This window comes from Hirundo rustica, chromosome 1, assembly GCF_015227805.2.
Source record: "Hirundo rustica isolate bHirRus1 chromosome 1, bHirRus1.pri.v3, whole genome shotgun sequence".
NCBI classification, from domain to species: Eukaryota; Metazoa; Chordata; class Aves; order Passeriformes; family Hirundinidae; genus Hirundo; species Hirundo rustica.
Window position 1 is genome coordinate 57,340,639 of NC_053450.1, and position 24,689 is coordinate 57,365,327.

General features: G+C 37.1%; 1 protein-coding gene across 6 annotated transcripts in view; it reads left to right on the forward strand.

Moving 5' to 3' along the window:
• SOCS6 (suppressor of cytokine signaling 6) overlaps positions 1 to 20,225 on the forward strand; it is a 51,066-nt gene extending 30,841 nt beyond the window's left edge. For 3 of the 6 annotated variants that reach the window (XM_040077315.1, XM_040077323.2, XM_040077331.2), the window contains 2 exons: positions 16,993 to 17,109; positions 18,084 to 20,225. In XM_040077315.1, coding sequence (XP_039933249.1) covers positions 18,209 to 19,813 — 1,605 coding nt within the window. In that variant the 5' untranslated portion in view covers positions 16,993 to 17,109; positions 18,084 to 18,208 and the 3' untranslated portion in view covers positions 19,814 to 20,225. The remainder of the gene's footprint in view (positions 1 to 16,992; positions 17,110 to 18,083) is intronic. The other 3 variants (XM_058420824.1, XM_040077310.2, XM_040077341.1) reach the window with 1 other exon arrangement.
• Positions 20,226 to 24,689: the final 4,464 nt, after the last annotated feature.

A 24,689-nucleotide genomic window follows, 5' to 3' on the forward strand; every position in this document is an offset into this window, starting at 1 on the left:
GATATTTTTAAGTAAATCACACAGATATATGAATGGTATTTTTTCTTTGCTTTTTAGTGTGCTGCATAATCATCAGCTGTGTATTTGTATCATTTAATTTGGATATATATGATACTGACCTGTAAGAGGAGTTGTGCAAAGTTTTGATGGTCTTGAGTTCATGTGGTGAATGCAGCTAGCAGATAAAGTGATTAATTTTATCATTGAGATTACCAAAGTTATTAAATGTGCATTTTTCCTGAAGGATATTCTGTATTGCTTGAAACAGTACATTGAGTACTACTTTTGAAAATATTGTTGGAAATGAGATTCCAGTCAGACTTGGTTTTACTGTGTATGATCTCTTGTTTTTTCTTGAGTAGTTTTAGTCTTAATTAATCTTGACATTTTCTGGTAAATGTGCTAAAACAGTAGCTTGTAGGAGTCTTGAGTAGGTGATTGTTTTTCCTTCTCCAAAGCAGTCTGCATTCCTCAAATAGGTTGAGAACATAGTAGGCTACTCCAAATGTTTCTGAAGCATGTTTAGTCCCAAGATGTCTGCAATACAGTGGTCAAGCTTGCCTTCCATTTTTTTGTTCCTTCTGATTTAGGGCATTCTGTCTCCTGGCTTTGCCTCAGTAAGTGCTGCAGGACCGGGCAGTTACAAGCTGTAATTTGACTGGTTTTGGCACCATAATGGGTTTTAATAACCTCAGAAACCCTTTGGGTTGGTAATCAGGTATCAGATTAGGAGTTTTAATAAAATAGAGAAACAGAGACAAGTGTCAGCAGGGCAAAGGTTTTTGATTACAGAAGATGTGCCTTCTAGGACGAGCTGTGTGGAAGCTGTACTCCAAAACAGGGTAGGCAGCTTTTCAGAGGGATGTTCTTTCAGGAGCTGGTGGGAACTGGGCGAGTAAGGAATTCTCGCCGGATTCATTAACAGAAGCTGTTTGTGCAGGGATACCGGTTTGGGTGAAACATGTGCTGGGGGAGTTTTCCAAGCTGGAATTTTGGTCAGCCTGAGGAGACTGACTCTAGAATATTTGGTTTGTGCATTCAGAGGTACGAGTCACTAAATTATGTGTGAGAGCTTAAGTCTCAGTCTGTGTAAGGTAGGTGCCTGGTGGCTTTTTTTATTCCTTCCCCTCCCTGTTCTCTCTTCAGTGAAAAAGAGAGGCAAAACCAGTGCTGATCAATGCGTGTTGAAACATTGACTTTCTTCCTCTTTTTGGCTTTTGAAAGGAAAAGAGCTGCTGGTTAGTAGTGAGTAATGCTGAGAAGTAATATAATACTAGCCATAGGCTTTTGGCATTATTTTACACAAAAAATCCAGTTACGTGGGAAAATACTTGCTGTAAATGTAAATATTCTGTGGCCCCTTACTGCAGGGATAAAAGAAAGTATATCTGCCAACAGTACTGGTATGAGCTGTTGTTCAATCTGGTGATGATCAGAAGAAGACAGTTGTGGAATGGAAGTTGTTGTATCAGTACTGACTCATGTGTCCTGCATATTACAAAAATAAGTGCTTTTGGGATCTGCACTGCTTTAAATGTGGTTTGCCAGGGGAGAAAAAGGAACGAAAGTTCTATATATCAGCATTGAAAAGTATGTATCTCCTCTATTTTTTTTTAATTGGGCTAATACTTGTGTTTTTTCCTAATTTTATTTATAGCGTGTCTTTAAATGTAATGTCAGAACGGGAGAAAAGAAAGTCAGTGTGCATGTACACCACTCTTGTTCGTGTTCTGTGCTGAACTTTGAAGCTTAGCTAGCTTTTGCAGCCAGGCTTCGATACTCCTGGCTCTGCAGAAATTTGACCTTGCTCTGGAGATAGCTATCTTAAGGGCTTTGAGTTTGTGTAAATCTGATAGAGCACATTACTTCATACAGAGAGTGAAAATTTTATCTTTGATGCTGTGTATGACAATTCATATACTGATGTGTAGTTGCTCAGTGTAGGGCACGATTTTTTTCATGTCCAAGCTGAATACAATGTGAGGAGTCCCATTGAGTTTAAAATCTGCTCACAGTTAATTAAACTTTGTTGGGTTAGGACGGAATATTAGCAAAATCAGATAGTTTAGGGCTAAGTGGAAAACGATTTTCTGCTACTGGCAACATTATTTTCAAAAACCCATGACAACTCCAACTCAGTGTGCATCAGGACAAAACAATATCTGTCTAAAAACTGCAATTAATACATTCTCCATCCGATTCATTGGTTGAGGTAGTGAGCTGTTTCTGTCTGCAGGTGATTAGAGTGTAAGTGTAGGAGAAAAAAAGAATTTCCTGATCTTAATCATGAATAATTAAGTCTCTCATTTTGACCCAAAATGAGAAAATCTGCATGTACAGTAAGCTTTGTCAGAACTGGTGTTGTCCTGTAAAAAGGTTTTACTCTGACAAGTCAGGACTTTATGAAAAAGATGGCTGAACAGCTTTGCCTATGCAGTCAAAATTCTGTTCCTATTCTGGTCAGCGTGCAGTGTTATGGTATGTGCCTTCTTAAAGGCACCATTGACTAAAATGGGTGAATTTAGAAATGTATTTAATGTCATTAATCTATGTAATGAGAGATAATACTCTCTCTACAGGTGTATTTACCCTGTGTATTTGACAGTACTTTGAGCACAGCCATGTCTCCTGTTTCCTGTGTTTGGATAGGCTCTAAACCATAAAGAAGATAATTAGTTTATTCTGCTCTTATTGGGCCTCCTGCTAGGGAAATGGGGAAGGGAAATATTTTAAATAAGCAGTTTTGCATTCTCATTTTCTGAAATGCGGAACTCGGATTACTCTGTACAGTGGGTCCTAAGACCTCAGAAGGGCAGCCTAACCAAACACACGGGGGATCAGCAGGCACATAGTGCTTAGTGCTTGACAGATCTAGGTTCTACTACTGGAGTGTGTTCCAGGAGAGGCTGCTTAATTAGAGGTACTCAGAATGGTTGCCCCTTGGGCACCACCTGACTGAAGACCCCCCTCCAGTCTTTAAACAAGGAGAAGGAAGTTCTGTTCCTGCCCCTTCACCCGCTGCTTTCTGGTTAGTTGTGTTGTGCTGGCTTGTCTGTAAAATAAACCTTTACTTTCTGTTTTGCTAATTGGATCTCTTTTCCTGGCCATTAAAGACTGATCATTCTGTAGCTGATAGTATTTGTACTAGTATTGATAGTATTCAGTTGAATTGTATCTCATTAAATAGTATGAGTATTCTGGAATAGAATTGAGGTGCAGCCGTGTAAGAGTGGGTTCCTTATGCTTGATATATTAAATGCGCTTTTGCCTTTAAAATGGATTCCCAAGTGTGTGTGAGTGAAGTAGATTGTTGTCACTGTTACTTATTTAGGACCATAGATAGTAGATGGATATTGGTCCTATCATCCATGTGATGGACAAAATGTTTCTGCAGTGAAATATGAAATTAAATACAGAAGTATGTAGCTAAAATTTCCCTTGTCATTTGCATGTACAGGTTTCACAGACTGCAAGCAGTACAGGCTGCATTTCCCAGTGATATAAAAATATATGATATAATGTTCTTAGGTAGAGCTCTCATTCAGAACGTAAGATAGCCACAGTAATTTTCTACTTCTCTCCTTTCTGTATGACGACTACCCTGAACACCAGCCTTTTGGCTGCTCTGTAGAGTGAAAAGATTTATATTCCTTCTTCTAAAGCTGTTCTGAAGAAGATTAACACAGCTGAAAAGAAATGATCAAGATAAAGATAGTGTGGTTTTTCTCATCCCAGTGGAGTAAGCAACTGATTTGAAGAGGGAAAACCTGCATCTGGCTTTCTGTCCAAACTCAACCTGCATCTGAAACTGTTGCTACAAAGCAGGGTATCTTAAGAGTGAGAAGCTCCTTTCATGGTGTCTAGGACCACTGTCCAAGTAATTAGACAACTCCAGTTGTGCAAGCCCCATATATGATCCAGAGGAATACTATGATCATGCTTCCACTTACCAGGATGCCCATAAAAAGAAGTGGTTGCCACTGAATTTTATGTGGCATGATTCTGTGTCATGATAGACAGTTTTAGACATGTAGGTAAAGGTGTTAACCACAAGGTCGCAACTGATACACAGTTCCTTTAACACTAAGCACTTCTGCTTTTATATACAAAAAATAAAACTAAAGGCTACTGAGGAGCTTTTAGTTTAAAAAAAAAAAAAAAAAAAAACAAACAAAAAACAAAAAACCAAACAAACTCTGAAATTCTGATACTTCCTAGATAAAGCTGGTCCCTGTATGTGAAGGATTTTCAAGAACAACAAAGGTCTGCGTGTCTATGAAAGTTTTAAGGAACCTGGTTTTTGCAGTATGCCCAAAGTACTTGCAGCTCCTGTAGATTTTTAGAGGGCTTGATTATGCTTAGGTACTGAAAAAATAATCCTGACTTGGACAAAAGCCAGATTTCTTATCTCTATTTTAGGTAAGAGTAGTTGCAGTTCTGACCTTTGCAGTTTGTCAAAATGTACTTTGCTTTCAATTGTATTTTTGGAAAGCAGGCCACCAACCTCAGTCAGACCTGTTGTATTACAAGCAGAATGGGGTAGGAGTTGTGAGAATGCTTGTGCCATGCCAGGGACACCAGTTTAGCCAACTCGGAGCTTGTGTCATGCAAAACTTAAACTCTGGGCCTTGGCTTATTTTTTAGTCTGAATTTGCTTTCTTTGCAGGTTGTACTTCAATCACTTTAATTAATAGTTTAGAACTAACCTTGAAAGGTTTTTGGTTATTGTGGGGAGAAGGGGATTTTTTGTTTTGCTTTGTTTTGTTACTGTCCTCCATAACTTTGGTGGTTTGTTTTTATTTTTTCCTACATTTAAACATCTTAACATCTTTAGCTACATACCACTGATGGATGCTCTGCTCCTCATCCTGCTACATCTTGGTACTGTAACATGGGCTATTCATTTGCTTACTGCTTTGATATTTGCTTACTGCTTTGATAAACAAAACAACTGGGCTGAAATGACTTTGCTCAATTGTGAAGTTTTAAAGGAAGTCAGGAAGTTGAATCTTGACTACAGGGCAGTAGATGATGGAAAGTTTACTGAAAGGTTTGATAAATCTCAAAAGAATGTTGAATGAGTCGTGTGTTTGACTCCATTGTCAGCAACCCCCTGAAAGGGACCACAAGCTTTAAGTGATCTCTTGCAGCGCACGACAATTTGCTGATGCAGGTAACTCCTGGCACTGCACTCGCTGCCATCTTAGAGAGGTGGGGGAGATTTCAGATTTATCTAGGTAGGTGTTTTCTCAAAAACCCCACCTCTTTCCCCCGTAAGTCCACATTATGTGAATTAAAAATTTAGGTTTCAGAATTAAATTACCTTAGTTTTGCCTGATGGTGCATATTATTCAGCTTATGAATCTATCTAAAAAAAGTGGAAATTAAGTTCTCTATGTTCTGACTCGTGAAGTGGTGAATAGAGCATTGAATGCCTGTGCACTAGCATTTAAGTGTTGGACACAGAGACAACAAAAATGTCCTTAATAGCTAATAATTCTGTGTGGAATTTTGAGTTTAATTGGTGTACTTTAAATAAATGGTAGGACTATACATTTTAAAGGATGTTGGAGAGCAGCATGAATGTAAACATTTTTGTCCTACATGTGAAAGAAGAAAGAGAACTGGTCAGCAAAGTCTTCTGGCTTTTCTCAACTTCTGAGTTCTTGGACTTTGAACCTTGATGAAATTGTCTACTATGTTTCCTATATAAACGGTTGAGATTAAGGATATAAAATGAATTTTCTCACTATGCTCTTCAAGAGGGAAACCACAAAGGATTTTACTTGCTGAGAGAAGTTGACTGTGATTATTTTATTGATGATGTTTTAAATTTTGGAGGAAGTAAACTTGCCAGTGGAACTTGGAGTTTGTTTTGTTTTGTTTTGTTTTTTTAAGGTTTAATATTTAATATTTTGTGCTACTGTTTTCTTAATGCAGTGATATAAAAAGTATCTCCTAAGACTTTCTCTTTTTAACAGTTGATCAGAATTGAAAAACAGGTCACAGTAACAAACCACTTTTACTTCTAGTGAACGTGGGTGGTATCTTTAAGGTCAGAGGTAAATATTTTTATGTTACAATGAAACAGTTTTTGTGAACAATATCTCTCTGAGAAATGGTGTTGTTTCAGGTCACTTTTCTCCTTGGTTTTCAAAATACTTTTGAGTTCCCGAGAAAGCTTTTCCTGTATTTAGAAATGCCCTTGGAGTTTTGTATATGTAAGAATATATGAATGTCTGCCATGGCTGCTCTCTCCGTTGGGACACTGCCTATCTGCTTATTTGATAAAACTTGGTTGGGCAGCCCTTGAGGGGCTGCAGGGCATACACAGAAGCCTTCCATGGTTGAGTTTTCTTTCTATGTGAAGTAATGCTAAAACAAACAATAGTCTCTGAATGTGAGTTTAACCCTTGAACTTTTTTTTTCCTTGAACTTTTGAGAAGTGACTAGGGAACTTGGTTTTTTGAATAGAAGCCTCTTTCTTTATATAAGATGCTCTATTGCATATTTTTGTATTTTTTGCATTTGTTGTTATTGCAGGGATTAGAATGACTTTGACTAACTGTAATTATTGTTTAAATGTAGCCAATGCCTTTTCATCCCAGATCTTCCCTAGCTCACTGAATATCTATTTCTCTTTTCAATGAATTTTACTTAAAGGATGCATACACTTTAAAATTATGTGTATGTCATGTATGCACTGTAGTAACACAATTGGTTATTGCTTTGAAAAAATGTTGCTGTCTTTAGTTAAAAGGAATTAATTCAATCTGATCATTTCACAAATTTTCTTTCACAATGTACAGATGAATAATATCAGTTGTTGTTGTTTGTATTCTCATGGAGTCTTCCACTGTTAGAACTTAGAGATGTGAACTGATTTAATGTGCATAAAAAAAGGAAAACCATAGAGATAAGAGTCTGCCGGTTATTAAATCTGAGTTGTATGGCAACCAAATGCAAGGCAAGGAGTATGTAGTATTGACAGTAAACATTTTTATATGGTCTGGAGGGGAATGGTGGGACTGGAGGGGAATGGTGGGACCTTTGTGACATCTGTGTAGCAAATATTCCTCTCTGATAATTTAGTGAAGAAAGTCCCAAAACAATCCTTTTTTCTTTGTGATTCTGGGGATTGTCCTTATTAGCTGCTTCTTCCTCCTCAACATGCTTGGAGATTTCTCTGCATGTGTGAACTCTGTACAGATGCTGTGGAAGATCTTTCCACTTTCATTTCTCTTTAATCAAGGCACTGTGTTCTTTCCCCTCAGATCATAAATGGGTTCATTTAATCCTTCCATTTATGTAGAGGGTTAACTGTCTCATAAAGAATTCTGCGTCTTAGCTTGAATTGAGAGGAGAGAATATTATCTTCTAAGGAAAGAGGGCTTTTATTCTTATTGAAAGTGTCCTGGTGGAAGCAGGTGGGGGTGATTGCTGTAAAAACGTTCGAGATTCTACCTAGTCATACAAGTTCGAAGGGTCATTCAGCCTCAGTGAAAAACTATATCGCGGAGGTTAATTTGGAGTCAGCCTCCGTCATGAGATCCAAGGCAGAATGGTACAAGATGGTGTAATGCTGCTGTTTGTTCAGCCTTCTAGAAGAGCTGAAAGAGAAGAAAAATAGGAAAATGAATCTTCCTGTAATTACATGTTCTCCAGTTGCAGAACATGACTGTGCTGCATATGACAGAATAACGGAATCCTCTTTTTCTGTGCTGTGAATTTTCAAGCCAGTCTCTATCTTGAAAACTTGCTTTAGATGCTTGTGTTTCAGCTCATGTATTTGGTAGATAAATTGCTATTACATTTATTTTTTAGAGTTTAACAATGTTTCCTTTGTTCCTACTGGAATATGTTAGATAACTTAATTTGAATTATCGCTTGAAGAATTTAATTACTAAGTTTGTGGTGTATTTTTAAAAAGGTTGGGTTGTTTTTTTTCATCTGGATATTTTGAAAGGAATCGTATTACCTAGAGCTAATTTGTGCAGATTTTTTTTTAATATATCTTTAATGCCAGGTGGATGCTATTTGTAGGAATAAAGGCCAATTACATGTGTTTCTGGTTGTCTGTCAGATAAGCGTGGGAACCCTGAAAAGCCCCTCAGGGAAACTTCCAGGCTTTGCCCTGGGAAGCTTTGCCATAGAGGTTCCCTGCCTGGGCTGAAAGAGAAGATTTCCTTCATGGCGTCTTGCAGAACTGCTGCCAATCTACCCTGGATTGCTTCCCTCATTGGTCACTTTATCTTCCCCTCCCCAATTGTTCATCCCTCATACCCCTGTATAGGTTGCCTTGCCCTTTGTACCACCCCTGTGCCCTCAGATCACTGGCCACTGACCCCATACTTAACCCCTGAGCACCGCATGGTCTGCATCTTCTGTTCATGATCCCTTTCATGATCCCTTTGGCATGCTGAAATAAACCTTGCTGGAAAATATCCTACAGGAGGCCCTTCCTGTCTTTCCCCTGCTGGGGCATGTATGTGTACTTGGACTTGAAATGGCTGTTCCTGGGGCCTGCTCTGAGCGGCTTCTGTAGGAGACACTTTGAGAAAGTAGCAGCATTTTACAATCCTGCCACAGTGCTACAGATAAGCATAAATGACATAAATGTAAGTGGGAAAGTGAACAGTTTACCACTTGCTGATGAAGATACTTGGTTTACAAACATGGGCTATGAAGCCACCTGTTGGCTAGATGGTGTGGCAAGTGAGGTGTTTAAAATAAAAGTTAGGTTTGTTTTGGGGTTTGTTTGTTTTAGGTTTGGGTTTTTTTGCTTGTGAATGTGACTTCATAGCTCTTCTGATATGTTGTTTTCTCATTTTTGCTCCTGAAGAAGAGAGTATCCCATATTGCACCTTAAAGAAAACAAAATTATCAGTCATGCTTGCTTGGTGCTATAGTTATTTAAAACTACTTCTTCTGTCTTCATTTTCACATCAGGTGACCAGGACAGGCAGAAGCAAAAAAAGGTGACTATAACAAATTAACAACTCGTAATTTAGGGAGAATGACAATATTTAAAAATTTGTAGTATGGTGACATATGTAAAGATGCTGTGCAAACCCTTATAACTTTCAGCAGAAATGCGAATGGTAGAATATTCTGAGTTGGAAAGGACTAGAGGTGGGGTGAGGCTGTGCCAGTGCTGAGCAGAGCAGGACAATCCCCTCCCTTGCCCATCTGGCAATGCTGTGCCTGATGACCCCCAGGACAGGGTTGGCCCTCCTGGCTGCCAGGGCACTGCTGACTCATGTTCAACCAGTTTGCCATGTACCAGGACCCCCAGGTGCCTTTCTGTGACGCTGCTTTCCTGGATTTCATTCCCCAGCTTGTACATATATCCAGGGTTGCCCCATCCCAGGTGCAGAATCTGGCACTTGCCCTTGTTAAACTTGTATGGTTGGTGATTGCCCAGCCCTCTAACTTGTCAAGGTCTCTCTGCAGGACCTCTCTGCTCCTCCCAATTTTGTGTCATCTGCAAACTTGTTCAGTGTCTCTTCCAGTTCTATGTCCAAATCATTTATAAAGATGTTGAAAGAAGCACAGGGCCAAGGATGGAGCCCTGCAGAGCCTCACTAGTGAGAGGTCGCCAGTCTGATGTCACGCCATTCACTGAACTCTTTGTGCCCAACCCATGAGCCAGTTGCTCACCCATCACATGCTGTGTTTATCCAGCTGTGTGCTGGACATTTTGTCCAGAAGGATCCTGTGACAGTACCAAAAAGTACTGAAATCCAAAAAGGTAACATCAATTTTCTTCCTTTGATTGCATAGGTGGGTTGCCTTGTCATAAGGAGAAGTCAGGTTTGACAAGCAGGACTTTCCTCTCATGACACAGTGTTCTGGCTGTGACAAATAACTGTGTTGTCCTCCAGATGTTTTTCAATACCTCCTAGAATAATCATCTCTGTAATGGTACCAAATGGAATGAGGCTTTTCTTTCAATTACTTTTTCTGTATTTTCCTCTTTCTTCTCACAGTGTCTTTGCTTTTTTTTCCTAGTGATTTTTTCCCCTGGAAACAGGAAACAAACACATAATGTAGCGTTATATGTTAACTGAGTGATGCATTTCTGTGTTGCCCATTTGGGACGTGCCACTCGTACTCTGGGGTTCATTGGTGACAGAGGTTTGGCCTGAGAAGCTGAATGTCTGTTCTGATAACACAGTAGGAAAAGATCATTCATGGTACCTGTTTTATGTCTCCTCATCGAAGTATTTGTTTGCAGCAGGCCCTTTTCAGCTGTCTTGGTTTGTGTTTTGGCAGTTGCACACAGCAACAGTGTTTCTGCGTTTGCTGTAGAAACACCAGCCTGAACTTTTAAAGCAAAACCAAAATCAATATAAGTCAATGTGAAGTGATAGTATTTAGCTGTTGCATGTCTGCCAAGTGTTTTCTTTCCTTTTTTTGGGAAGGGTTGAAAAAGTATTTCTCACAATTGTATTATTTTGTCACTAACATTAAGAGTAGCCAGATTATTCCTGACCACAAAAAATCACTTTGAGAGAATGGTCTGCTTTATTATTTCTGTCTTTCTGTCATATGCTTTGAACAGATAGATAGCATTTCTAAAATTACATTTGGAAATGTATCATTCAGGATTCAGAAATCAAATTGCATTCGGAATTGGGTTTTAGTACCTGCATCCATACAATTATATATATTATGTTCTTTTCAAAACACCTTCCAACATTTAATTATTTATGCATACTTTTCAATAAAAAGAAGCACAGAAATGCTTTTTTTGTTGTTTTTACTGTGTTTTTCCTGTTCTTCCTTTCATTTTCACTATATTAATTTCAAACACTTACGTTGTTCTCAAATAAGTAGGCACAGAATCTGTTCCTTGCCATCTTAGAGCAAAAATGTTTCAAAATTTACTCCTTTTACAGAATGTGATGCTGGTCCGTATTGTTAAACACTGGTTTGTAGAGCATTATATAGTTTTACAACTTTTCAGTCTCCTAACTTAACTGTGTTATGGTTTAAGAAGATTGCATAAATATCTTGGATAAGCAAAAATCCTCCTTGTTATCGTGCTGAAGCTACCCCATAATTTACAATGGAGGGGAAACATTTTGGTGTATTTTTCTTCTGTCATGATGGAGTGGGACATGGACTCTTAATTGGAAGGGAATTCTCACGCATTATCTCCCAGGAAGTCTAACCTTTGCTTATGAAACTAAACGTAATTTTTGCTGACAGACAGTCTGCTGCAAGGCTGGCTGCTGCATTCTTGTAAAATAGTAAGAAATGAAAACAGAGCCTGACTGAGCATTATTCTCACTCACAGCTTCTGCACAGCTGTGTGAAAACTAAAAGCAAAAGGTTTATTTGCAGTCAATAGATGGGATTTCCTGCAGTGAAACACATAAACATGTCAGGTTTCTTTAGTGACTTCTCCCATTTGATTCATAAAAAATGTTCCACTTTTACTATTTTTCAGTGCTTTAGCATATATAGAACTGCTGGGTTATTTTTGTTTGCTCCTTTTCGCCTTGCTGTTAATCAGGGTCTTAGAGCCAAACTGTGGTTTCATTTTCCTGATGTTTTTTTCCACATGCTGAAACAATTTGTTATCAGTATGCTTTATTATCATATGTTTTCTTAAAGAAAAGTGATGGAAGGTGGTGCTTGTGTCTGTCTTTTAGGAAATGTATGAAAAGTACAGTCTGCTTGGTTCCCTGTTTGGATGTTGGTTCTCAATTTGTGAGAGATCTAGCAGGAATGGCTAAAGTGGTTACTGGCTGTCATCCACCCAGCTTCCCTGGAGTTTCCTCCTCCAACAGCAGCTCTGGTATCCTGATGTCCTGTGTGTTCTTGAGACTTGAGTTTAACACCCCTACGTTAGTATGCCCATTGTAGCTCAGGAGCAGACATGGATCCCAGCCAGCTATCCTCGGGTAACAGAGATGTAACTCTGGCTGAGGACTGCTAATATTAGTAACTGGGTTTGGCTATTGTAGTGATGAAATTATTATAGTTACAAGACTGTATATACACATATGAACCGTAAGAGAGATGCCATTTAACACCCTGAAGTTACTTCCCAGAGGAAAACCACCAATCAGAAAGAAATATTTCATTCCGCAACCAAATATGGGAAGGAACAGGAGTTACTGCAAGCACTCATGGATTAAATAGTGTTCAAAGAAAGAAAATGGGGGAAAAAAATGAAGGGAATCTAAATGTTAAAAGGCAGTCTTTTTCAACAGCAGGCCAGGGAAAAATAGTCAAGGTATTTGGACTTTTCCAGTGGCTGTGTTCCTGGATTCCTGTAATCAGAAGTGACAAAGAAGAATTCCATTGTGTCAAGTTTTCATTATTGATTTACCCCACTTTTCTACATACTACCAAAGGTGTACCTTGGTTAGTCTCTGCTAAAGGTTGATGGTAATTAGGGTTACTCTATACTTTGCTAGAACAGTAGTGCCCATGGACTGTTTTCTGTTTAAGCTTAATAAAAAGAGGGGGGAAAAAAAAATAGGAGAGATGATATGACTAAATGACATAATTTACTGTTGGTTGGTTTTAAATTGTAACCTGTATAAAACCTGTTCAATTGTATTGTCCTGTAGAGAGGTTGACCATACTTTCCTCAGCTGCTCAAATCTTAGAGGGTAGAATTTTAAATTTGTGGTGAATAACTCAGTGTTCATGTCTTTGATTAATAAGCTTAAAAATAGGAGGCTTTAAGTACTCTTGAATTGTTTTACTGTTACATTGTTGTACTGTCAGATGAGCTTCTCATCTGTTTTTTCCTTGTTCCAATTTTATGTGAAGTTGTATGCCTGAGCCTTGTACTCACTAGAAAAGCAGGAATGCAGGTCAGAAGGGCTTTTTATAAAATTTGTGATCATCTTAGGAGAGTGTTCAGCCATTAACAAGCAAGCCTCTATTAAAAAAAATCACCTTTTTTGTTGTTTTCAAGGTATAAGAGTATGCAATGGAATTTAGATTACTTCATTTAAAGATTCTGCTTACTGAAAAGGAGTATAATGTGGGAATTTTCTTGAAGATCAGCAAAGGGAAAAAACCTCACCATCTTCAGTGTGCTTATGGCATGTATAGTGAAAAAGGCGAGTTTGCCATGTAGTGTGGAAATTCTTTTAGAAACTGATGGTGTTTGAAGTAGATACTGAATCTCTTTGCTTAATGAGTATTTTATGTGTAGTTTCTGTACTCATGTAGCCTGAAACTCTTAAGTACATAGCAGGAAATACCTTGAGTCAGTATTTTGTATTACGGTTTGAAGAAAAACTTCCAGTGATACAGACATACTTCAGTATTGAAGTAAAGTTGATGGAAATGGGTATGGAGAGCAACTTCTTAATAATTCATGCTAATAGATTTATTAACTTTGGAGAAAATGTAGACACTTAGGAATTTCCAAAATAGAGCACTTGACATCTGCATTACCTTAAGATGCTGTTTTTGACATGCTCTTCCAAAGAATGCATTAATATATTTCAGTGAGAATTTGGGGAAAGCAGAATGACACCTTGTACTTCTGCAGATTAGAACAGGCTTCATTATCTGACTGTGATAAAAATCTAGTGCTTCTCATACCCAGGAATGCAAAAACTTTTAACTTTTGAGGTATTTTTAGTTATTTTCCTAAGATAAATAATTATGTTAAAATACAACAGATTGAAATTGTAAGTTATATAAGTCTTATGATGATCCAGTATAAGAATAAATATTATATATTTTTAAGTAAAGGACAGACTTTTCAGGAATGGTGCAGGATGATATGGGTTAAAGAAAATGAAGTTCAGTGCTCAACTGTTTTCACTTTATGAAAATAAATAAGCAGATCAACATTTATTTTAGAAAATTTATCTAAAGTAGCATTGGCTAATAATTTGAATTTTTGTGATGATATTTTTATTAAACTTTTTAAGGACAATTCTTTGTTCAAACATGAGTTGCATTTTGCTGTATGTTTCCAGTATGATGTTGTCTATCCAAACTCCTTAAAGTTAGTCCTGGTTTATTTCTATTGTAGTGCATTTTGGCAGCATTGTTTATAGTATTTGTCTCAGGAAATGAGTATGCCTAACATAAAAGTGTGAAAAAGATCAGAAATTAATAAAGACAGTATAATCAAACTTTTTTGGTGGTGTGCTTTTACAAACACTGCTTCAAGATAGCTATATGATTCCAAGCTACTGAAACCATTTTGTACTGTCTAAATGAAACTACTCTGAAATGTTGGAATATTCAAACCAAATTTGCAGAAACCAATATATATTTAAAACTTCCATAATTTTTCATACATCAGTGCTGGCCACCATAATAATTAATGTACCATTGCATGACGTACTCTTCAAATTTCCAAGAAGCAGCCTGTAACTTTTAGCCTTAATTATCTTCACTAATAATTTCACATTTGTATGTGATTGATAAATGTTGCTCTTCCTCCAAATGAGCTATGCAAATTTAGTTTTCATTATTTTTATGTGCAAAAGAGGACATGGTGTTTGCTGGGTGGTAGTAATCTGGTAGTTTTCGTCCAGAAGGCCTGACCTGTATTTTTTTAACCTGCATAATATTAAAGATTCTGAGATGCAGAATTTGTGATGAAAGTTCATAAGTTTGAATTTCATTCATCCACGTTATTCTGCGCATTAAGATCTCATTTTCTTTCTGGATTTGATTAATCTCTCATTTTCAGCCTGTGTGTTCCAGGTGTTTCTGCACAGATAGCCACCAGGCTTTGGGAATACATTGGTAGAGTTCAAGTCTGTTTATAGTTGCAATTATCTGCCAGAAGAATTTCTAAAGTCGTCTCTTGTTAGGCTGTCTAATTCACTGTACAGCAGATGGCACTGGAAGAGCACGTTGGTGGGAGACTTCAGTCATGCTGTAATTCATGCAAAATACGGACAAAGCTGTTGCTGTGGTGAGGATTGTGAAGAAGTTGCATAATTCATCTCAATGTATTCCAGGAAAGGGTATATGCCTGGGTTCTTCTGCTCCAGCTCTATTAGATGCAGACCTCAAAGAATTCTATACTTGCAAGTATAGGAGTGTATCATATATTGAGGGCTGTTTATACAGCATTTTTAAACACATTGATATGCAATGCAGAATTAGCTGGTACTCTTTGAGTACGTGCAAAGAAAGAGGAGTATCGGGATCAATCAGAGTATTTGACTTCTGTCTTGGATAAAATATGTGTAGGGGGTATCGTAGAGTGGGTCTCATATGGACAACTTGGTTAGAGGCTTGCTGTCATGATGTGTGTTCAGTTTACTTTGGAGAGCTTTGACTTACACTGTCACTAGATTTTTATCACCTTCTCATGCATGAATGAACTGGGATTCTGGATGTCGCCTATGTGCTTTACAGTTTATGATTGATTATCAAACCTCTCTTATATCTTGACATGAATTTTTATAAGGATACAACTAATAAGCCATGCATTTTATAGAATTCAGAATATACTGTGTTGGAAGGGACCCATCTGGGTAATTGAGTCCGGCTCTTGGCTGTGCAGGACACCCCAAGAATCATGCCATGTGCTTAAGAGCATTGTGTAGACATTTCTTGAACTCTGTCAGGCTTTGTGCTCTGACCACTTCCCTGGAAAGCCTGTTCCAGTACCCAACCACCCTCAACATGAAAAACCTTTTCCTGGTATCCAACTTAAATCTCCCCTGATTCAGCTTCATGCTGTTTCCTTGAGTCCTGTCACTGTCATGAGTGGTATCTGCAGACAGTACCTTCCATGAGGAGGGGGGAACATTTCTGGAAATGTGGAAATAGGATCAGCTTGTGGATGTCAGAAGCAGTTGGAGAACCCTGGATTTCACAGCTGGAGCTAATGTGACAGTTCCCTGGCTTCTGGTACTGCATACACAGAAACACAGTTAAATTTGTCAAATGAATCAGTGCTCTGACTTTGTTAGTTTAGAGAAGCATGCAATCCAGAAGTTGTAATTTTTCACTAATTTTGTAGGTTAATTTGGTTACATACAACAAAAAGAGTTCTGCAGATTGGAAAGGTGGCAAAATCCAAATGGTTTAAGAATAGAAGGTCAATGACGTTTGAGACTACTTTTAATTGATGTGTACGTCTCCCTTTATCTGCACTTGTAGGAAAGTAAACAGTGTTTTAATATTTGAAAATTCATACCCATAACTCAGGATTGTGTTGAAAGTATGTAACTGGAGGATGGTGTTTTAGGATTTCATGACTCCTGATACAACAAGTATCATGTTAAAAGTGAACATATAAAATTCTGGTTCTGTTTTTTTAGGGTCTTAATACTCATTTATAGCAAGTAATTGATTCTTAGGCTTTTGTCTAGGAGGTGTTTCGGTCATGTTTGGTCAAGTTTGTTCTATTTTGCTGTTAGAAAGTAAATCAGTTTAGAGACAAGAGAAACCTTTTAGTTTCTCCCCATTGAAAGAAAGGAAAGTGTTATTTAGTTTGGTAATTAAGAAAATGAAGTGGAAAGATCTGAATGTGCTCTAAAGATGTACTTGGGAAATACTGGAGGTTATGACAAGGACACAGAACCAGTCTTTGACATAGGTTGATGCATACAGGACTAGGGTACAATCCAAGTCAATCAATCTTTACTGCTTCTACTTTTTATGGAGCAGTGTCCACCCCTCCAGCAGCAGGGCTCTACTTATATTTTTTCAAGGTGTTTTGAAGTTCAGAATCCATAGATGCATCCCATTGTGTTTTAGTTTGCTTTGGATATTATTCTTTAGCCTTTGTGTACTCGAGGACTACAATAGTTGGGCTGCACAACAGCAATAGGCAATGGACTGCTTTTTGGCTATAGTAATCATTGTCTTTCCATGCCTTTATGCAGGTTTTGAATGCTTATTTAAGAAAACTGTATTGTTTAGTTGATAAAACTTATGTCAGTGCATTGCACTGTTTTTCTCAGTTTGCTTGTATTGTGATGCTCTGGGAGAAAAGTGGGAAGTGTGTCTATAAGGGCTGTTTTACTTTCCCCTCAGTCCACCAAGGTTGGAAGATTTCTTGAAAGAATCTTAGACTCCTTCAGCTTGCCATGCTTAGCCTGGAGCCAGGCTTGCTGCTGCAGGTTGTGCTGCTAGCATCGCACATATTTGGAGGTACGTGGAATAACAGTTACTACTACTTGTAGTACCTACTTCTGTGCGAGTAGCAACTTCCCTCTCTTCTCTAACTCCCATGCATTGTCCTTCTCTTTGCAGAGCTGTTTACTTTGGAAGGTCTAACTAAAGTTAAAATAAAACAAACCAAGGTCCCCCCACCCCCCCAACACAGTCAAACCTCAATCGAGAAAAAAAACAATCCAAATGATCAAATTTGTGGGTACCTGATTCGGCAAGATGACATATGGGAGCAGTTGACTGGAACTCGAGCAGCTATGTCCACTAGATCTTGGCAGTAATACTGGAGGAAGAAAACTTCTAATAATTTTAGGCAATAAGAGCCTGTGACTTTGTCTTCTGTGCCTAAAACAGATGGGAAATCTCTTTCACAGAAGTTCAGGAGGGGACTTGCTCTAAATGTATGTTACTTTGCTGTTAAGGAAACTATTTTTTCACTATAGTTAGCTTTCCTATAAATATGTAACCTTCTAAATATTACTCAACTTTCTTGTGTAGAGAAAGTGTAACTTTATAAGACCCTGCTTTTGGGACCAACCACAGTTTAACCTTCATGTAGGAATTCTGTTGAATAGAATGTTTTCTGTAGTTTTATCTTCTGTAGTTACTTGTGCGAGGATTTTTTAGGAGCCTTCGGAAAGAGAGGAGTGTTTATGTGTTTGAAAATTATATATGAATGCATTAAATATATGTGGCTATGATATAAAGTGTGTGGATGTTTCAAAAAATACCATGCTGAAAGCAGAATGAAGTTGTGGAAATCTCCAAGGCTGATGTATGAGTTTCATCTTTTGAGCCTGATTGTTTCAAAGTCAGTTCCTTATTTTCACTTTTATGTGATGCCCGTTGTCAAAGTACTGCAATTTCTGTTTTGCTTGGAGAGGGGGAAACCCTTTTAGATAATTTTTGAAATATTTCTTATGTGAATTTAATTGTTTTTTATTTGTTTCCAGGAAATGGCTCTTGAAGTTAAATGAGGCTGGATAAAACACCTAAATGAAGCAGAAGCTGTTCTTCGTGTGTTAGGGCTATATCACTGCAAGCACTGCTGATCAGCCAGACTTGGTAACTTGTCATAATGAAGAAAATTAGTCTCAAAACAATTCGCAAGTCCTTTAACTTAAATAAAAGTAAAGATGAAAGTGACTTTGTAGTGGTTCAGCAACCGTCATTAAGTGAATTTGGAAAAGATGACTCCTTGTTTGGCAGCTGCTATGGTAAAGATTTGGCTAGCTGTGAAGTCAATAGTGAAGATGAAAAAGGAGGCAAAAATAGATCAAAAAGTGAAAGTTTAATGGGTACATTAAAAAGGAGGCTTTCAGCAAAACAAAAGCAGAAAGGCAAAGGCAGCACACCATCTGTAAGCTCTGCAGATGATGACACATTTTCTTCCTCATCTGCTCCAATAACCTTCAAAGATGTGCGAGCTCAAAGACCTCTGAGATCCACTTCCCTCCGTAATCACCATTACAGCCCAACTCCGTGGCCCCTTCGACCTACAAATTCAGAGGAAACTTGCATCAAAATGGAAGTGAAAGTCAAGGCCTTGGTCCATTCCTCTAATCCAAGCCCAGCACTGAATGGTGTTCGAAAGGACTTCCATGACTTGCAGACAGAAAATGTGTTCCAGGAACAAACCAATGCGTTAAAAAGTACGGAATCTCAGAACGGGGACTTGCATCTTCATATCGATGAACATGTGCCTGTAGTTATTGGATTAATGCCTCAGGACTACATTCAGTATACTGTGCCTTTAGATGAGGGAATGTATCCTTTGGAAGGATCACGTAGTTACTGTCTGGATAGTTCCTCACCCATGGAAGTTTCGACTGTTTCTCCTCAAGTGGGGGGAAATGCTTTCCATGAAGATGAGAGCCAAGTGGATCAGGATGTAGTCGTTGCACCGGATATCTTTGTGGACCAGACGGTGAATGGTTTGTTGATTGGTACCACAGGAGTCATGTTGCAAAGCCCAAGAGTTAATCATAGTGATGTCCCTCCACTCTCACCTTTGCTACCTCCAATGCAGAATAATCAAATCCAAAGGAACTTCAATGGATTAAATGGCACAGATGCCCATGTGGCTGAAAGTATGCGCTGCCATTTGAATTTTGATCCTAACACTGCCCCAGGAGTTGGAAGAGTTTATGACTCTGTACAGAACAGCGGTCCTATGGTTGTGACAAGCCTCACAGAAGAACTGAAAAAACTTGCAAAACAAGGATGGTACTGGGGCCCCATTACACGCTGGGAGGCAGAGGGAAAATTAGCTAATGTGCCTGATGGCTCGTTTCTCGTTCGAGATAGTTCTGATGATCGTTATCTTTTAAGTTTGAGTTTTCGTTCCCATGGAAAAACTCTTCACACTAGAATTGAACACTCAAATGGTAGGTTTAGTTTTTATGAACAGCCAGATGTGGAGGGACATACGTCTATAGTTGACTTAATTGAACATTCAATCAGGGACTCTGAAAATGGAGCTTTCTGCTATTCGAGATCCCGGCTGCCTGGATCTGCAACTTACCCAGTGAGACTGACAAATCCAGTATCCCGGTTTATGCAGGTGCGCTCTTTACAGTACCTGTGTCGTTTTGTAATACGTCAGTACACCAGAATAGACCTGATTCAAAAACTGCCTTTGCCAAACAAAATGAAGGATTATTTACAGGAAAAGCACTACTGAAAGCTTACGGGAATCTTGCATCTTGCACTTTGGGAACAACAACAACAAAAAGAGATTGAATTACAGTTTACAGACTTTCATTATTATAAAAATCTTTTGCTGCCATAAAAATATTTCATTTTTGTGTGTAAAAGAAAAGTAATGCATTTGGATTTATGTTTGTTTTGGGGGGTTTTGTGTATTTTGGGAGGCTTTTTTTTCTTGTTTCGTTTTGTTGGAAAGACTGATCTCAAGTTTATTTTTAGAAGTGTGAAATAGCTATCTTTCATCAATGTGCAGATTAATCACAATGTGAATGATCAAATTCTCCTTAATTTCCCCCAAGTCCTTTGCTGCTATCCACTGTGATTTTTATGCATTGAAAGCACATTTCATGTGTATTCAACGATAAGTAAAAGTCAAATTAAACTTGTTGAATGGATTTTTTTTCCCTTTAAAACAACCTCTGGAAAAAAATGATCATGGATAAAGAACATATCGGTATTCTAAATTACTGATTTTACATCTAAGTTAAAAAATGTTTCCTAGTGTCGTAATTAGACATTTCTATAGATATTCCCCAGTGTATAGACAGAGCTGTGTGATAAGAACATGGTTATGCAGCATATCTTTGGGAAAAAAAAAAAGCCTTCCTCCTAAGCCTTGTACTGTCTGTACACTCTTGTGTTTGAGAAGGTTGGTTCAGCCTTCTTCTCATCTCAGTGTTTTGTCCTCCAAAAATGGCCTTTAAAAAACAGTCTATGAAAGTCGATGTATAGTACCAAGAAGGAAATTGTGGTATTGGGGTCTTGTAAAATACTACCTTTTACAATCATGCCATCAGTTAATAAATGAACACCTACCAGGTCCCCCTCTTTCTTTCCTTTTCCCTCCTGTCTACTCTTGCAGAGTAAGGAAGGGAAGTTTCCTGGATTTGTAGGAAGTCTCTAGGAATTGTTATCATGGGAACGTAAATTAATAAGCCATTTTGGGGATGGGATAAAATTTCCAATAGGATGATTTCTACCATATTTATATTCAAGCTACTTGAAATTTTATCATTTCCATTTTTCTACATTTTTCTTTCACTTCAGGAAGTAGAGTAATACACTAATGTCCTTTGGATCATTTTCCTCTTTTTTCTATATTCTTTGAGGAGGAAGGAACAGGACTGATAACATTTTATATGGAAGATGTTTAAAATGCATCTCTAAAGTGCTATTCTCCTAGCCTTTCAAATTACTGGGAAGAGATGTTTGGATATACAGTGACCACAGAAAATGTTTCAGTTTGCTGTCATGAAATATGTTTTGACATGTGAAATATTGAATCAATTAAGTAAGTGTTTATGATATCTGTCAAAGATTCTGGCATTTGAAAAGCTTACAGTTATTCTAACCTTCTGTAGGGAAAAAAAGACTTTCAGTGGGGAGTACAGGTTCTACACTGTAATATTTTCATCATGAAAGGTAAATCCATGGCATTTTCCTGTTTTATTTTAGTTTGGTTTTCTTTTCTCCCATGTTTCTTTCACTTCTATGAGTTACTTGCTAAAGGGGTCATGGCTGGCTTGGGAGAGAGGCCTGACTGCCTTGCTGAGAGGCCTTGCTTTGCATGCCCCTGCCTCCTGTTTTTTATTTTAGAATGTCATATTCTCCATCTCTGGTAGAAGTGGCTAATGAGTAAAGATCACCTTAGGAAAATAGTCCATCTTTGATACATCCTTCTTGTTTGGGTCATTTTCTTCTCATTATTTAATCTAGCATTTCTGTCCCCTAAAATGAGTCTTTAGAAGTGAATACAGTATTGCTGCAAGGTGGTGCAGTAGCACTACATCTTGGGTTGCCTGAATTGATAGACAAAACTTATATTTTTTTAATTTATTTTTTTGACCATAATGTTTAACTAAAAAATAAAAAAAAAAATTCAAAGGTAGATAAAGACTGCCTTTGCTTTTAAGGGAGGGAGAATAAGGATTTCCTCTTTAGTCTGATAAAGTTTTAAACTTAAAAAAGAAAATAATCTAGAACAGTCTATACATGTAATTTGTTGGCTCTGCCTTGGAGATTTATGTATGAAAGGGAGAATTCTGTTTTCTTTTTTTTCCTCTACTGACTTCTCCCCCTACCCAGTCAAGTTCCATCCCCCCTCCCCTGAATCAGGATCACTAACTTTATTCAAAAAGGCACAATAACCTATTGTATGGTACAGTGTTCTGATTCTGTCTGTGGGGAGGAAAAAGAAAATCATTTTTATGGACTTCAGATGCATACTTTTGGAAGAAAACCTCTGGCATTTTCTTCACTTTAAAAATTCTTTCCCCATACTAGAGGGCCTATGCATTCTACAGAATCTTTGAAAGATTATAGTATATAAAATATTTTCTTTGCCATTTAATACCACTATTGAATACATTAAACGTATGTTTATACTATGCCACATGCATTAATTTAGCAGTCATTGCATTGAAACCTAAATATTTGAAGCTATAATATCCTGGTCTTATTGTGGAATTGAAAAACGTGCAAGAACACACATGCTAAAATTCATGCCCATGCCTTTATAAATTTCAGTTGTTCACTCATAAATGATGCTTTAAAAAAAAAAAATAAAAGAACACTCTTTCAGCTATCTAGTTTTTGAATTGCCTTCCTTGATGTGTTCTTCACCTGTGAACTTAATCAGGCCAAGTTGACTTTGCCGTTTACCCACCCTGTCATAAAGCTACCACAAAAGGAACACTTAAAAGTGGTTGAGGTCTGGGATGCAAGAACTCTAGAGCACTTTGCTTCCAAATAAAAAATGGTGGTGATATTTCTACTAAGCTCCAAATACTTTCAATCAGTAGTAACTAAATGTGAATACTTATTTTTACAGGTTTCTTTAATCAGAACCTCAAAGTATTTTTTCATACTGAGGTGTCTGGCCAGTCAGGAGAAGGAACCCAGAAAAATACTTTGAAAACATTAAAGATATTTACAATTTTGTATTAAAAATATTAATATAAAAGAAACACAGTAACATTTAGTTATGAGTCAACTTAAAAGCGCTCAGAATAACTGCAAAATTTGTGTTGAATTCTGCTTCGTAAAATTAGAGGAACAAAGTGTCCTTGACAAATAAAAGAAAGATGATGGAGGATATTTTGGGGACCTTTGGAAGTAAATACACTAGGAATAAAGCTAACAGACTATGATCCTTATAGAGTAGAAATATGGCTATTTATTCAGCACAACAGTTTAAGGGTTCAAAAGGTATGCTTTTTATGCAATTGAATTGAGGAAAAATGTTTTTGAAAATGGAACTTTAAAATAAAACTCCTTTTTTGAGTGTCTGAAATAATTGACATTGTTGATAACTTTACCAATTAGAAGTGTAAAACAACACCTTGTATTTGGAAAGAATATATTTGCACAATTTTCTCTGTGGGATTTTTTTTTTTGGGGGGGGGGTGTTTGTTTGTTTGGTTTTTCCCTTTTTTTTTTTTGTTTTGTTTTGTTTTGGGGGTTTTTTTGGTGGTTTTTTTGGTAAGCCAGTGTTATAAAAAACTGAAAGTGATGTGTATTCTTTGATCTGATTGAAGGATATAGCATTTATCCTGCTGTTGACATAGTGAATGCCATCTTTTTATTGAAATATAATTCTGTCAGAAGGATCAGAAACACAATTATTAATTAAACTCTTTGTTCTCAGATGAGCTGACTTTGCATTTTGTTAAAGCAAATTTCTTTCTGTGAATATTTTCTGCTGGGCTAAGTAAAATCTGAGCAGTTTTTGTTTTGATGTATTTCATCTATGTGAATACTGGAATTATAAATTTAAAACATCATACCAGCAATATATGGGCTATGATGAGAAGTATTTCTCTGTTACTGAACTTTCAAATTCTGAGCTAAGCGACTAAGCTATAGATAAATTAATGATTGCCAATTTAATTTCTTTAAATCTTTCTATGACTGCAAAGGATAAAAATTACAGGCATTCTTTATAAACAAAAAATGGCCTGGATGGTAGTTCATAATGTGAAAAAATATGACATTGTTGTATCTGGAAAGTGATCTAAATTCTACACAGATAATGAAAAATTCTAAAAGAATTTTTTATGAATACATATTGGGTTAAAGAATTTTTATAGTGATGATGGAGTGCCATGAAGTTAATACTTGCAATCCAGATTGCTGTAGTTTACACTTTTCTCTGTTTCAGACCTGGTGTGCGCTATTTGTACTAAGCACGCCACAGAGTGAATTATCCAAAGTCCATTGATTTTAATGTGTTTTGGTTTGTAAACAAAATTATAGTAATTTCTTGCACATTTTTGAAAAATAATTGTATAAGGATTTATGTATCTGCTTCTGGATACAGTGTGTAAATAAAAATTTCATTCACATAAAGGTTTGTGGAGTCTTCTATACATTAATGACATTGTAAAACAGAAGAAAATCCTGAGAGATGCTGTAAAATTTGGATATCTGACTTAAACATTTTAATTTTAATCATTACTATTTAAGCTATTCTGCATTTTTTAACCCTTGCTAGTTGATTTTCAAAATATTTCTGTATACCAATTATTTTAATGTCTAATTTTCAAAACAAAACAAAAATTTGCCAGGATATAACTAGAATATTATTTTTGTAAGGTCTGCATGAGTACTATATTAAACTAACTTTTTATCATTTTAGTGGAGTTTTTTCCATTAAAAATTTGCAGAATTTGTAACAAAAGTCTCCATTTCATGCAGATGTGCCTCAAAGGTAATATATTGCCTCTTGCCTTTCAAGCAACCAAATAGTTCTTATGTAGCTCCAAAATAAAAATTTAGGTATTGTATTGTTCATCATGTATTCACTTGATGCTGTCCTAGATTCCCTTTAAAAAGAGAATGAAATTTTAAAC